Below are 16134 nucleotides of genomic sequence, written 5' to 3'. Positions count from 1 at the left end.
AACATCATACTGGAAATGCTAGCTAATACATTAAGACAAGAAAATAAAAGGTATACAGATTAGAAAGAAGTTGTCTTTTCTAGATGACGTGATCACCTAGAAAATACGAAAGAATGACCAAAAAAAAAATGGATCTAAAGTGATTATATAACATGGTTGCAGGAAACAAGTTTAATATACAAAAGCTGATCACTTTTCTGCATACCAGCAATGTACAAGCAGAATCTGAGATAAAAATACATTATCATCAGCACCCCCTAAATGAAATATTTATGTATAAATCTAATATGTACATGGTCTATATGGGGAAAATGCAAAATTCTAATGAAGGATATCCAAGAAAGAGATGTTCCATGTTCATGGATAGGAAGATGTGTATTGTCAAGATGGCAGTATTTCTAACTCAATCTAGAAATGCAGTGCAATCTATCAAAATTCCTGCAAGATTTTGAGGATACTGACAAACTAATTTTAAAGTTTATATCAAGAGGCAAAAGACCAATAAATGACCGTATATATAGCCTTTTCAGACTGTTTTACTTAGTAATAGGCAAAAGAATAGCCAACTCAATACTGAAGGAGAAAAACAATGTCAGAGGACTGACACTACATGATTGCAAGACTTACTCTAAAGCCTAAGTTAACAAGATAGTGTGGCATTGGTGAAAGTCTAGACAAATATATCAATGGAACAGAATAAAGAGTCCAGAAACAGACCACTTAATTATAATCAACTGATCTTTGACAAAGTAGCAAAGGTAATACAATAAAGCAAAGATAGTCTTTAAGAAATGGTACGGGAACAACTGGACAACTCCACATGCAAACAAGTGAATCTATACATAGTCTTTATAGCTTTTGCAAAATTAATGCAAAATGGGTCACAGCCCTAAATGTAAAATGCAGAACTATAAAATTTCTGGAAGATAACACAGAACATATAGATGACCTTGGGTTTGGTGTTGACTTTTTAGATACAATACCAAAAACATTATTAATGAATTAACTGATAACCTAGACTTCATTAAAATTAAAACTTTCTGTTCTGCAAATGGCACTGTCAAGTGAATGAAAAAATAAGATACAGACTGAGAAAAAATATTTCTTACTCTTACTGTCAATCAAGCTACTGTGCTCTGTGTTATTTACTCAAAGGAGCTGAAAACTTTTGTCCACACAAAAACCTACATACTTTTATAACAGCTTTATTCATAATTGTCAAAACTTGCAAGCAACTAAGATGTCTTTCACTATGTGAATGGATAAATCAACTGTGATAAACCAGACAATGGAATATTATTCAATGCTGAAAAGAAATGAACGATCATGACATGGTGCAAAATTTAAAAGCTTATTACTAAGTGACAAAAACCAGTCTGAAAAGGCTACATATACTGTATCATTCCAACTATATGACATTCTGGAATAGGCAAAATTATGGAGATAAAAAGATCATTGGTTGCTAAGCGTTAGTGGGGTAGGAGAGAAAAATAGGTAGGGTACAGAGGACTTTTAAGGCAGTGAAATTACTCTGAATGATACTGTAATGGTGAATGAGTATCATTAAACATGGATCGACTCACAGAATGCATAACACCAAAGGTGAACTCTAAACTATGAACTTTCAGTGACAATTGTCAATGCAGGTTCATTGATTGCAACAAATGTACCATTCTGGTAAAGGATGTTGATAATGAGGGAGGCTATGCACATACAGGGGCAGCATGTACTTAAGGAAGCTCTGTGCCTTTCATTCAATGTGCTTTTACCCTAAAATTGCTTTAAAAATAATCTATTTTAAAAATGTTTAAAAATTCCCACAAAGGAAAGCCCAGGGGTAGAGAATTTCCTCAAACATTTAAAAAAGAGTTAAACCAATCCTTTGTAAACTCTTCCAAAAGATAGAGAAGGGAACATTTCCCAATGCATTTTGTGAACTCAGAATTACTCTGACACCAAAACCAAAGATATCACAAGAGAACTAAAGATCAGTATACCTTATTAACAGAGATGCAAAAGTCCTCAATGAAATACCTGCAAACAGACTCCAGCAATATATAAAAAGTAATACACACTGAGGCCAAGTGGGATTTATTCCAGAAATATAATGTTAATCTAATGTATAAAAATGAATCAATATAATATACCATATTAACAGAATAAAGGAGAAGAACGCATGATCATTTCATTAGATGTAGCCACAGCATTTGAGAAAAGTTCAACACCCTTTCATGATAAAATTATTCAACAAACTAGCAACAGAAGGGAACTTCTGAACTTGACACAGTCTTTTTTTAAACAAAACCTACAACTAGTATCATACTTAATGGTGAAAAACTAAAAATTTCTTTCTAAAATGAATAAGACAAGGATGTTTGCAGTTGTTAATTGTACCTGACATTTTCTGGAAGTTCTAACTGGGTAATCAGGCAAGAAAAAAACATAAAGCCACCCAGATTGGAAGTGAAGAAACAAAACTATCTCTACTTGTAGATGACATAATCTTGTATGTAGCAAATCCTAAGGAATCTACCAAAAAAAGTTAGTGCTAATAAGCTAGTTCAGCAAGTTGGTAGGATATGAGACCAATATATAAAAATGAAATTTATGACCATATATTATCAACAAAAAATTTGATTTTGCAATAGGATAAAAAAAATACATAGAAAAAATTTTAACAGAAGTACAGGCCAGGCGTGGTGGCTCATGCCTGTAATCCCAGTACTTTGGGAGGCCAAGGCAGTCAGATCACTTGAGGCCAGGTGTTTGAGACCAGCCTGGCCAACATGGTGAAACCCTGTCTCCACCAAAAACACAAAACAATTAGCCAGGCATGGTGGCGCGCACCTGTAGTTCCAGCTGAGGCAGGAGAATCACTTGAACCCGGAGGTGGAGGTTGCAGTGAGCTGAGATGGCAGCACTGCACTCTGGACTGGGCAGCAGAGCAAGACTCTGTCTTAAAAAAAATAAAAAGTGCAGGACTTTGTACATGTTTCATCCAAAACATTACTGAAAGAAATTTAAGAATAAATGGAAAAATAGCTTGTGTTCATAAATTGGAAGCTTTAATGTTAAGATATCAATACTCTCCAAATTGACCAACAGATTCAACAGAACCCCAGTCAAAGTCCCAGAAGGGGGTTGGATGTGGTGGCTCATGCCTGTAACCCCAGCACTCTGGGAAGCCTAGGCGGGAGGATCTCTTTAGCCAGGAGTTCAAGACCAGCTTGGGTAATATAGTAAGACTCCAGCTCTACCAAATGGAGAAGCTGATCTTAAAATGCATATGGAAACCCAAGAAACATGGTAGGCAAAAGTACAAAGTTGGAAGACTTACCTGTCTTGATTTCAAAATTTACTACAAAACTACAGGAATCAGCACAGTGTGGTACTGGCATAAGAAAAGTCATGCAGATTAACAGAATTAAGAGTCCAGAAATAAACCCATACATCTTGGTCAGTTAATTGAAAAAAACAGTCTCTTCAACAAATGGTGCTGAGAAAACTGGACAGCTACTTGCAAAGGAATGAAGTTGGACTCTTATCTCTCACCATCAAATTAACTCAACATTAATTAAAAATCTAAATGTAAGAACTAAAGTTATAATACTCTGAGAAGAAAGCATAGGTGTAAATCTTTCAGATCTTGAATGAGGCAATGATTTCTTAAATATGACCCCAAATGCACAAGCTGCCAATTAAAAAGAAATTGAGTTTCATCAAAATCAATTTAAAACTTTTGTACTTTAAGGACATTATCAAAGTGAAGCAACAACCTGTGGGATAGGAGAAAATATCTGCAAACCAGGCATTTGACAAAGTTCAAGTATCAACATAACATATTCTTACAACTCTAAAAATAATACAATTAAAAACATATAAGTAGACTTTTCTCAAAAAAATACATGGTCAATACACACGTGAAAAGATGCCCAATATCAGCCATTAGGAAAATGCAAATCAAAATCACGAGATAAACTTCATACCCACTTGGATGGTTACAATTAAAAAGACAATAACATTTTCTTGAGGATGTGGAGATACACTGGAACCTTCATACATTGTTGGCAGAAATGTAAAAGGATAAAGCTACTTTGGAAAACAGTTTGGCAGTTCTTCAAAAAGTTAAACATAAAGTTACCATATTACTAACAATGTCACTCCTAGGTGTATATCCCAAGGTAACTGAAAACATGTTCACACAAAAACTTGTACACCGATGTTCATTGCAGCATAATTTATAATCGCCAAAAAGTAGAAACGATCCAAATGTCAATTAACTAATAAATGGAAAAAGAAAATGTGGCTGGGCACAGTGGCTCATGCTTGTAATCCCAGCACTTTAGGAGGCTAAGGTAGAAGGATCACTTGAGGCTGAGTTTGAGACCAGCCTAGCCAACATGGTGAAACCCTGTCTCTACTAAAAATACAAAAATTAGCTGGGTGTGGTGGTGCACAACTGTAATCCCAACTACTTGGGGGCTGAGGCATGAGAATCACTTGAACCCGGGAGACAGAGGTTGCAGTGAGCTGAGGTTGCACCACTGCACCCTAGCCTGGGCAACAGAGCGAGACTCTGTCTCAAAAAATGTGGTGTGAATATATACGTGGACAAAAAAAAAAAAAAAAAAAGAAAAAGAAAAAAGGTACTTTTTTTTTAAATAAAATGAATGAGACTTGAAAACGTTGAGGTACATGAAAGAAGCCAGACAGAAAGGCCAAATACATGATTTCACTAATACAAAATGCCCAGAATAGGTAAATCCAGAGAAACTGAATGTTTATTTGTGGTTGCCACTTAGAGGAAGGAAGAAGGGGAGAAGGGGAAGTGACTGCCTAATAAATACAGGGTTTCCTTCTGGGAATGATGAAAACGTTCTGAAACTAGGTAGAGGTGACATTTGCATAGCTTTGTGAATGTACTGAAACAACTGAATTGTATACTTTAAAAGGGTAAATTTTATGGTATGTGAATTATATCTCAGTTAGAAAAAAACATGGGGGAATAACTTAAAGTTGATTTTCTAATAAAGTGGCTACTAAAAGGTATTTTTATTTTGATAGGGGTCTTTCAAATATTGTTAGAATTAGCACATGACAGTCATTTTAATATGACTTGAAATTTGGCTCATGGTAAATGATATAAAGGGCAAATATTAAAATGTCATCTATATAACAGATTTCTGCAAAAATTCTTAACCTTTGATTTACTATTTGGACTTCTAATTGTAAAATATTTTTAAAGTAAAAATTAGGTCAGTTATTCAAATGTATACAGCATAGAAAAAATAGCAAAATAATTTAACTTTATATAACTAAATTTACACAACATCAAGTGAGAGAAAACTGTCAACTTGAAAACAAAATAATAGAAACAGGCAATGATCATCAATTGATGTGAAACTATCTGGTGAAAGTTTGATGAGGAACATAATGATGGATCAGGCTGACAACTAAACATGCTAAACACTCTTAACATCACTAAAATGGGAAACAGACATTATGTGTCTCCTGATGTATATAAATAAGATGATTTTAGCACTACTTATGAAGTGTTTTTGCCAATGTATACTGTACATGCACACATACTTATATTACTTAAAAATCAGCTGGGCGTGATAGCTCATGCCTGTAATCCCAGCACTTTGGGAGGCCAAGGTGGGCGGATCACTTGAGGCCAGGAGTTCCAGACCAGCCTGGCCAACATGGCGAAACCCCGTCTCTACTAAAAGTACAAAAATTAGCAGGATGAGGTGGCGCATGCTTGCAGTCCCAGTTACTCAGGAGGCTGAGGCATGAGAATAGCTTGAACCTGGGAGGTGGAGGTTGCAGTGAGCTGAGATTGGGCCACTGCACTCCAGCCTAAGCGACAGAGCGAGAGCCTGTCTCAAAAAAAAAAAAAAAAAAGAAAAGAAAAAGAACCAGTCAAACTACCAGTCCACAGAAGATACTGGGGATAGAGGAATAGGTTAAACAAAAGAACCAAGATGAAATCGGCCAAATCCAGAATGTGTGGAATTTTACAGAGAAAATCACAGTTTCTTTAAAAAACAAATTCATAAAAAAAGGGGAAGGGCTATTATAAATAAAAAGAGGCTTGTGAATCACAGAATTTATCTTCTAAATGGAGAGAATTTTATGAGAGGAAGTTTTATTTAACAGCTATCCCAGACAATGGACATGAACTGGGATCACACTACTCAGAAGTGTCAATCATGTGGAAGGGCTTTCTTTTTCTCACTATCATTTTTGTTTATGTGTGTGTTTTCTGAAATAGAATCTAATCAGATAATTTGAACAAACACAGTCTAAATATTAAATGATAAAGTCTTTACCTGTTAGAAATACATCCTGAAATGTTAACAGGTTAAGATGGTAAGTTATCTGTCTTCTGCTTTCAAACACTAGTGGGAGTGGATGTGGGAAAAATATATGAAAAAATATTGATAAAATGTTGATAAATATTGATGCTGTGTGATGGGTCCATGGAATTCATTATATTGCACTTTTCCTTTTATGTTTGACAATTTTTATAATATAAAGTTCCTTGAAATGTTTAACATCACCCACCATGGCAGAAGGCATTTCTGGCTTTGATTTCCTTATGATGACAGATACACTCCCACAACTCTTACTTGCCAAAAAAATACTGGTTAGACTTAGTCATAAAATGGAAATCTCAAAGGGAAATCTTTAAAGAAGAAACAGCTGGTTTGGCTCAAAGGAAATGTAAAAATCAGTTTTTACTTTCCCACTGAAAGATGCACTCAGAGTTCTTTTCTGAACTCACAGTGGGTGGTTTGGAGCATGTGGACACAGGGATTTGTAAGAACTCAGTGATGAGGTTCACACAGCTTTGAACATAAAACTGAGTCTACAGCCCCAATTTGAGATTATTCTATTCTCTGTTCTTGGCAAAAAGTTGTAATTTTCATTTCTGCCAGCCATAAAATAAAATGTATTTATGGGGTAGAAGAAACTTCAAAAGCTATTTCTGAGTAAAGTCTGTATTGACATTGGATACGTGTCTATTTTAATCATGTATTTAAGTATTAAAATTTTTTATTTTGGAGAATTGCTCTAAGTATGCATAAGCATAGCTTAAGCATTATCTAAATGATTATTCATCTTTACCTTGAAACTAGACAAAAAGCAAAAGTGTACAGCTGTGCTTTTAAATTGTCTTCATATTTGAAGCATGTCTTTTAATAGTTTTGTATCTGCCTGACATTTAGAGCAGTTAAACTAACAAACTACAAGCTTTCTGAGACTCTGGTCCAACTATTTTTCATGGTTTTCAAATGCAAAATAATAAAAGTTCTTCATGTAATTTTTTTATATGTCAGATTCCATTTCAGGCATTGGCATTTATAAGAATTATGGAAAAGCTGGCTGGGCATGGTGGCCCACACCTGTAATCCCAGCACTTTGGGAGGCCAGGGTGGGTGGGTTACCTGAAGCCAGGAGTTCGAGATCAATCTGGCCAACATGGTGAAACCCTGTCTCTACTAAAAAGACAAAAATGAGCCGGGTGGGTGCCTGTAATTCTAGCTACTTGGGAGGCTGTGGCATGAGAATCACTTGAACCCAGGAGGTGGAGGTTGTGGTGAGCTGAGAAAAATATTAGAGATCTATGTTAATGAAAATTAAATTCATTACAATGAATGAAATATAGTTTCCAGGAAACTTCAAGAAATTCAAACATTTTGCAATAGGACTATTTTTGAAAAGAAATTTTAAAACTATCATTTTCACAAGAGGTTCTTCAGTGATTTAGAATTTCAAACCGTCAAGTCTAAAAGATATTATGCTTTAAAGACAATGCAGTATTACTGAGTTCTTGAAAGAAATGCTATTACCAATATAAGCCCAAGTTGCCTTAATTTTTAATTTTTTTTTCTAATTAAAGGCACCTACATACATTTTAAAAAATTTTTAAAGAGCAAGAGGAGTCAGGGTAGATTAAAAAAATATTTCAGGCTGGGTACGGTGGCTCATGCCTGTAATCCCAGCACTCTGGGAGGCTGAGGCGGGCGGATCACCTGAGGTCAGGAGTTCCAGACCAGCCTGATCAACATGGAGAAACCCTGTCTCTACTAAAAATACAAAATTAGCTGGGTGTGGTAGTGCATGCCTGTAATCCCAGCTACTCGGGAGGCTGAAGCAGGAGAATTGCTTGAACCCGGGAGATGGAGGTTGCAGTGAGCCGAGATGGCACCATTGCACTCCAGCCTGGGTGACAGAGTGAAACTCTGTCTTAAAAAAAAAAAAATTTACGCTTAAAGTAGTCCATCATAAGTTTATAAGTTACATGTTATGAATCAGCAATTTCTACCTTCCAATTAATCATTTGTAAAAGTGGTCAGGTACACACCATAAAAATTTTTGGATCATAATTATCATAGAAAGTCAAGTCACACTTTCATATAGAAAGAGTAACTTTTCTAAAGAGATTATTTATAGTTGATTTGTCTCCCCACAACCCAGAGAGAGAAACTGTGTTAATATAAATTTAGTAAAACCATGCTAGTTAGAGTTTTAAACAGCAAAGGACAAATTTGGCTAGCTGTTGCAATGAGCAGTATGAGCATTTCTTATAAGCTCAGCAAATGATTCTATAGTTTGGTGGATGCAGAGAAAAAGACACTAAAGGAAATAGTGCAAAATTAAAATTATTTTAAAACCAATCATGAGCAAAATAACTTGTAAGATTTCTGGCCAGGTGCGGTGGCTCATGCCTGTAAGGCACTTTGGCAGGCCGAGGCGGGCGGATCACCTGAGGTCGGGAGTTCGAGACCAGCCTGACCAACATGGAGAAACCCTGTCTCTACTAAAAATAGAAAATTAGCCGGGCATGGTGGCACATGCCTGTAATCCCAGCTACTAGGGAGGCTGAGGCAGGAGAATCTCTTGAACCTGGGAGGTGGAGGTCACGGTGAACCAAGATCGCGCCATTGCACTCCAGCCTGGGCAACAAGAGTGAAACTCCACCTCAAAAAAAAAAAAAAAAAAAAAAAAAAAGATTTCTGTGTAGCACTGTGAACATTCATCTTTTAGTGTTATACAGGATTATCAGCACAGTAGAGGAATATTAAAAATGAAGCTTTTTCCAAGTGAAGGTTTAGACTTCGTGCAAAGTGGATGGTGTTTAAAACAAAACATTAGCAACTGGATGCACTAAATATATTTAAGTGCATACTCTTGCAGTTCTATTCTAAATTCTTATATTCCTGGAAAATAATATATATCCATATCCAGTAATTTCCTGATCATTTAGCAGCAGTAAAAGTGGAAGCAGTTTTGATTACTATTGTGGAAATAATGAATAGTTTGAATGAAAGTAAAAATCAGTTCTATTTCTACAGAACTTCTAGGCTTTGTATTTTGTTTTTGCTACATACATACGGAAGGTATTTGACCTGGGAATCCCAAAGTTTCTCATTAGACTTACTTTCTGTTTCAGATACTGCAACATGGAAGTGGAGTCAATACATACTAATATAGTGGCCAGGCACACAGGAGCTGTCACTTGTAGCATGTGAGCACATAAACAATTTCAAGTTTATGGTATAACTGAGGCCATGTGGTTACAGACACTCTGACTGCTCCTAATTAATGGCTAAACTGTACAATTCAGATAATGAAATCATCTCAAGTTATTCACATTAGCAAATACAACTTCTTATCACATGACTGCCAAACAGGCATTTTGATGCCCATTTTATAAATGTAAAAGCGCACGCTGAACTCTCTTCCTTCCAACCAAAGATTGGGCTTTCCTATCAGTGGCCACAAAGAGGGGAGAGGCCCTGGGCTTCACTTACTCTTCATTCAAGGCACACCGGCGACTGGTGAGCGTGCCGTATTTCCTCAGCGTCTCGGTAAGCTCCGAGTAGAGTTTGTCAGCCAGAGACAGCGGGATTCCTTCCCACACCAGGATGAGAATCACAATCACTGCAGCCTCACAGGTGTGGCCAGCTCGCTCCCGCACCAAACACAGTAGCTTCTCTTCACTGCTGCTTCTGCGAACCACCTGCGTGGATCACCATTCCATCCCAAACACCCCCCACCCCAACCAAAACAAAACAAGGGTCACTTGCAGCAGATAAGGGCACTTATGTATGTATATTTTATCATGTTTAGATCACAATTAGAGCAACATTTATCAGCATGTCCAATTTGCCTTTTGCTGCCCATCTATAAAAAGTGGGCTTTGACCCTAGTATCAGAACAAGGAGAGATGCAAAACTACTCCTTAATGTTTAGCAGACTATACCCAGCACAGTGGGGACAATTAAATGCTACCTGCATTAAAACCAGAGCTAGACGAAAGATACATAAGTCTTAGTTCAAGGTTTTCATAAATGACAATATAAAGATTAACTGCAGGTATTTAAAAGTTTAAGGACAACTTCACATTCTAAGAAGGATTATACATTTAGCAGGCACTAGAATGGACCTCTTCCTCATCACTAAATTATTTCAATTAAATACAGTTTGTTGATTTTAGAACTAATCTGCCTCTTCTTAAGAGATAACACATGATAAAAAATACAGGTAATGTTCTTTTTAACTGGCATGAGTCTTTGATCTGGGTAACCCAATTCTCAGGGTCAGATTTACAAATCAAAATGCCCAAGATTTAAGACCAAAGGCTTTATCAAGTCACACTTACCCACTTAGCAATAGGACATCCCTGAGAACTTTTGCCTTCTTTACCAGTATAGATGACTCTTTCAATCCTAATAGCTTTACCCTTCTGTCCAAACCTTAAAGAAACCCACAGAAACACACACACATACAATTAGCAAATGAATTCAAGAGGCAATCAAAATATTTGAACATTTGAGCATAACTTTATTCTATGACCACATCCTGAGAAATGAACGGTTTATTATTTTTTAAACAGGTCTACGCCAAGCAAACTGGATAATGGTTTTTAAGCCTTGTTTTTCCTCAATATCAAAATGTACAGATAATTGTAATGAACTATTTTGTAAATTACATGTGGGTGAAAATGGGAAAGCTCATTTCGATATAAAATTTCACAAAGCACAAAATTCAGGTTAGTTTGCTAAGTTCAGTCTTCTAAAACATAAACTATTTTTTCCCTTACTAAATTTAGCTATTTTAAAACTTGGGGAGTCATAATAGATTTTAGTTAGAACTGTTCCTCCAAGAATGTCTCACAATTTAGAAAAGGAGGCTGGCAAATAATTAGTATCCAGCCACATTGAAAATATGGAATAGTCCTAGAAATAGACTATATCTTCCCTTATGACCAAAGCACCACCTACTGCTTGTTTAAAAAACAAAACAAAAAACAAAAAAAAAGGCACTTAGGGAAATTCACTATTTCTGCCAGGCCACTAGATGATTATTTAGTGAACTTCTACATGCTAATTTAGAAATGAATAATTTGGAAATGGAGCAAGAATGATACTGAATATGTCCTAGCTGCCCCAATGTATCCTAAGTACTTTAATAATAATACTGCCTACCTCTTAATGAAAAGGCACCCTAGAAGAAGAACAGCTCAGAGCTGTATAAATTTATATGAAAGGCCCTCTCTGCATTATCTCGCTCATAAGAGTCTTCTACATGCAGGAGTAAAGGCAAGTACTTGTATACCTGTGATTGATAGCGAAAAAAAAAAAAAAAGGCAGCTGTAAATAGTATGTTTCTCTTTCTATTCAACATATCACACTTGCTCTCTTTTTATGGTAAAAGAAAACTTAGAGATAAGTACTCATTTGCAACACTAGGTGAATTTAATTCAGTGGTTCTTTTCTTATACCACACTTTACCAGTCTTTCTGCTTTGACACTTTATTATCAGGTGGGAAAGCCAGAGTGGGACCTCTCGTTGGAGCCTGTGCCAGTACCTTGTGGCTGGCAGGCTGGCTGGCCGATTCCTGTTCATGCCTGGGTTTTCTGGCATCCATCGCAAAGTGGGCAGCCTGTGCCAGCTAGCAGACTATTAGTCCTGTCAAATATTGTGACTCTCTGGTGAATAGCACAGTGTGTAGTGTTGGCAACCCTAGAATAGCTAAGCCTACTAATAATTACTCAATTTACAATTGTTTACTGCTTTGTGTGTGAAGGCTGGAAAAATTCTGACATATACAAAAGGATAAACGTTAATCTGCCCTGTGCCTTTGCGTTAATTACCTTTCTTCCATGATTTCTCTAATAGCTGCCACATTAGGACCTGCTCCTAGATGGGTATAAAAAGGACCTTCATCTTTTTCAATAATTTGCTCTGTTGAGATAATAGAAGATTATTATTTTAGACCTCAATTATACTAAATATAAAGGCTACATCCACAAAGCTTAACCCCCAACTACACATTAAGGGCTCTAAAAGTGACTTTAAAAATTTTTTTTCTTTAAAATGAGTAGATTGATGGACTGATCTATTAGAAAATGTGCCACATAATTAAGTATATGTACATGCTGGTTGTTGGATAAAAATATATTACATTTCAGATATGGGATAAAAAATTATTTTAAACCAAATAAATGAAACTAAACAAAGAATACAGTAAGGGAATTAGAATGTATTATATGTAGTATCAACTACAATCCAATTTTTTGAGCTGGAAAAAAAAAAACATTTAAAGCTAACTGAAAGCCTACCTGTTACTTGGATTTTAAAAGATTAAAAATAAAATTTCCTGCTCTATCCCACCCCCAGAATATTGCTTGGTTTATTGTCAAGGATACCCCTTTTTCTTCCTACTTCCCTGTAACATTTAATTGCTGTTTTGCAAATAAGAATAGTCAATCCAGACCCATATTAGTATGTACTTTAGAACAATTTATGATGAGAGAAAATCCTGGAGAGTCAGGCAAAAAGAAGGGGCTGTTGCAAACCAACAAAGATGGAAAAGTGGGAAGATAGGGGTGGGTGATAAGAGAAGAGTGAAGACGATTACAACTTACCAAATATTATCTATGAGATGTGTGGTGTTTTAGCCCAGTGAGGCAACTTAATAACCACACGCAAAGAGGGACAGTAGGAGTCCTCCCTCCATCCTCCTACACAGTGTGGGGTATCTCATTGCAAGAGGGAAAACATGGCACGGGTAGGTCATTAGCCACACTAATTTAACATTTGTCTTTTCAAATGTCTTTTACTAAATCTATGCTGCATAGCTATAATTAAGATCTTCATCTCTATCCACGTATATATCTACATCCATCAGCAAAAATATTTCACTATTCCTACAGACCTATTACATATCCTGAATTTTAACAAAAAGCTTTTTTTAAAAATACAGGCATACCTCGTTTTATTGTGCTTTGCTCTTTTGTGAGTCACAGTTACTGTGACTTTTACAAACTGAAGGTTTGTGGCAATCCCACGTGTTAAGTATGTCTATCAGTGTCATTTTTTTCAACAGCATGTGCTCACTTCATGTCTCTGTATCACATTTTGGTAATTCTCACAGTATTTTAAAGTTTATTATTATTTATGTTATGGCAATCTGTGATCAGTGATCTTTGATGTTACTATTCTAATTTTTGGGGGGTGCCACAAACCGTACCCATAATCTGGTAAATGGTGCAAACATAATCTGATAAATGTTGTGTGCATTCTGCCTGCTCTATCAACCAGCCGTTTGGGCTCTCTCCCTCTCCCTGGGCCTCTCTATTCCCTAAAACACAACAATATTGAAATTAGGTCAATTAATAACCCTACAGTGGCCTCTAAGTGTTCAAGTGAAAGGAAGAGTTGTATGCCTGCCACTTTAAATCAAAAGCTAGATATGACGAGCTAAGTGAGGAAGGCATGTCAAAAGCCAAGACAGGCTGAAAGCTAGGCCTTGCATGCCAGTTAGCCAAGTTGTGAATGTAAAGGAAAAATTCTTGAAGGAAATTACTCCAGTGAACACATGAAAGGTAAGAAAGCAAAACGGCCTTATTGCTGATATGGAGAGCGCTTTAGTGGTCTGGATAGAAGATCACGTCAGCCACAACATTCCTTAAGCCAAAGCTTAATCCAGAGCAAGGCCTTGACTCCCTTCAGTTCTATGAAGAGAATGAGGAAGCTGCAGAAGAGAAGTTGGAAGCTAGCAGAAGTTGGTTTATAAAGTTTAAGAAGACAGCTGTCTCTATAACATAAAAGGACAAGGTGAGGCAGCAAGTGCTGATGTAGAAGTTGCAGCAAGTTATGCAGAAGATCTAGCTAAGATCACTGATGAAGGTGGCTGTACTAAACAGCCTACTATAGAAAGAAGGTGCCATCTAAGACTTTCATAGATAGAAGTCAATGCCTTGCTTCAAAGGACAGGCTGACTCTCTTGTTACAGGCTAATGCAGTTGATGATTTTAAGTTGAAGCCCATACTCATTTACCATTCTGAAAATTCCAAGGCCCTTTAGAATTATGCTAAGTGTACCCTGCTTGTGTAGAGTAATGGAACAACAAAGTCTGGATGATAACACATCTGTTTACAACATAGTTTACTGAATATTTTAAGCCCAGTGTTGAGACTTACTGCTAAAAAACAACAACAACAACAAAAAAAACAAAAAAACAAAAAACAAAACCAAAACCTCCTTTCAAAATATTACTGCTCAAGGCACCTAGTCACCCAAGAGCTCCGATGGAGGTGAACAAGATTAATGCTGTTTTCGTGCCTGTTAATACAACATTGATTCTGCAGCCTATGGATTAAGGAGTACTTTTGACTTTCAAGTCTTATCATTTAAGAAATATATTGTTAGTCTACAGCTGCCAAGATAGTCTTCTGATGGATCCGGGCAAAGTACATTGAAAGCCTTCTGGAAAGGTATCACCATTTAGAAGTTATTAAGAACATTCATAATTCATGGGAGGGGGTCAATATATCAACATTAACAGGAGTTTAGAAGTTGATTCCAACCCTCATGGATTACTTTGAGGAGTTCAAGACTTCAGTGGAGGAGGTCACTGCAGATGAGGGAGATGTAGCAAGAGAACCAGAATTAGAAGTAGAGCCTGAAGATGGGGCTGAGTTACTGCAACGTCATGAAAAAACTTGATAAGAAGTTGCTTCTTATGGATGAACAAAGAATGTTTGAGATGGAATATACTTCCAATGAAGATGCTGTAAACTGCTGAAATGACAACAAAGGATTTAGAATATTACAAAAACTTAGTTGATAAAGCAGCAGCACAGTTTGAGAGGACTGAGTCCAATTTTCAAAGAAATTCTGCTGTGGGTTAAATGCTATCAAACAGCATTGCATGCTACAGAGAAATCTTTTGTGAATGGAAAAATCAATTGATACAGCACTTCATTGTTGTCTTATTTTAAGAAATTGCCACACACACAGCCATCCCAGCAACCTTCAGCAACTACCACCATGATCAGTCCACAGCGATCAATACTGAAGCACGACCCTCCACCAGCAAAAAAGATTAGCACTCACTAAAGGCCCAGATAATTGTTGGCATTTTTTTAACAATAAATTATTTTTAAAGTATATATTTTTTAGACACAATGCTATTGCACACTTAGTATGTTACAGTATAGTATATAAATAACTTTTACATACAGTGAGAAACCAAAAAGTCCTTACAACTTACTTTATTGTAATATTCATTTTATTGTGGTATGGAGCCAAACCCACAATATCTCTGAGGTATGCCTGTATCATATTTTTAATCAAAAAGATGAAATTTTAGAGAAAATGGAATCAAAATGAATATAAATCACAACATTCCAAATGTATAAATGGAGAAAAGGAAACTTTAGGAGCACTAAGAGTGTCAGCATTATCATTTCCCCCAACTCATGAAGACTGAAGATAATAATTTCCCTATTAGCCAGAAATCTTGTGAAACTAGTATATTTTACCTTGAATTAAAAAATATTTAAAGTTCGTACATCAGACTGCCTATGGTCATTATTTTCTCATTTTAATAGATTTTTTTTTTGCTGCCTAGCTGTCTCTCCAGGAGATAATATACAAAGAGCTAAATAGACGAATTGATCTAAAACAGATACATTCAAATTTTACAGGGTCTGAAGAGAGGGAAAAATAAACATGCACGATTATTTAATTCTTTTGGAAAAACTGCATGTAAGTGAAGTTCTCTTTCACAAGACACAAGCATCGGTAACTTGACAAAAAATGTAAGCTTC

General features: G+C 36.2%; 1 protein-coding gene across 3 annotated transcripts in view; it reads right to left on the bottom strand.

Annotated features, from left to right (window-relative positions):
• The window catches only part of TET2 (tet methylcytosine dioxygenase 2), a 133202-nt gene that overhangs the window by 26270 nt on the left and 90798 nt on the right, over positions 1-16134 (bottom strand). For 2 of the 3 annotated variants that reach the window (XM_003310400.6, XM_009448087.5), the window contains 3 exons: positions 12171-12261; positions 10676-10769; positions 9825-10033 (listed from right to left, as the gene is read on the bottom strand). In XM_003310400.6, coding sequence (XP_003310448.3) covers positions 9825-10033; positions 10676-10769; positions 12171-12261 — 394 coding nt within the window. The remainder of the gene's footprint in view (positions 1-9824; positions 10034-10675; positions 10770-12170; positions 12262-16134) is intronic. The other variant, XM_009448088.5, reaches the window with a different exon arrangement.

Source organism: Pan troglodytes, chromosome 3 (assembly GCF_028858775.2).
Source record: "Pan troglodytes isolate AG18354 chromosome 3, NHGRI_mPanTro3-v2.0_pri, whole genome shotgun sequence".
Lineage (NCBI taxonomy): Eukaryota > Metazoa > Chordata > Mammalia > Primates > Hominidae > Pan > Pan troglodytes.
This window is presented reverse-complemented; position numbering and strand designations above follow the sequence as displayed.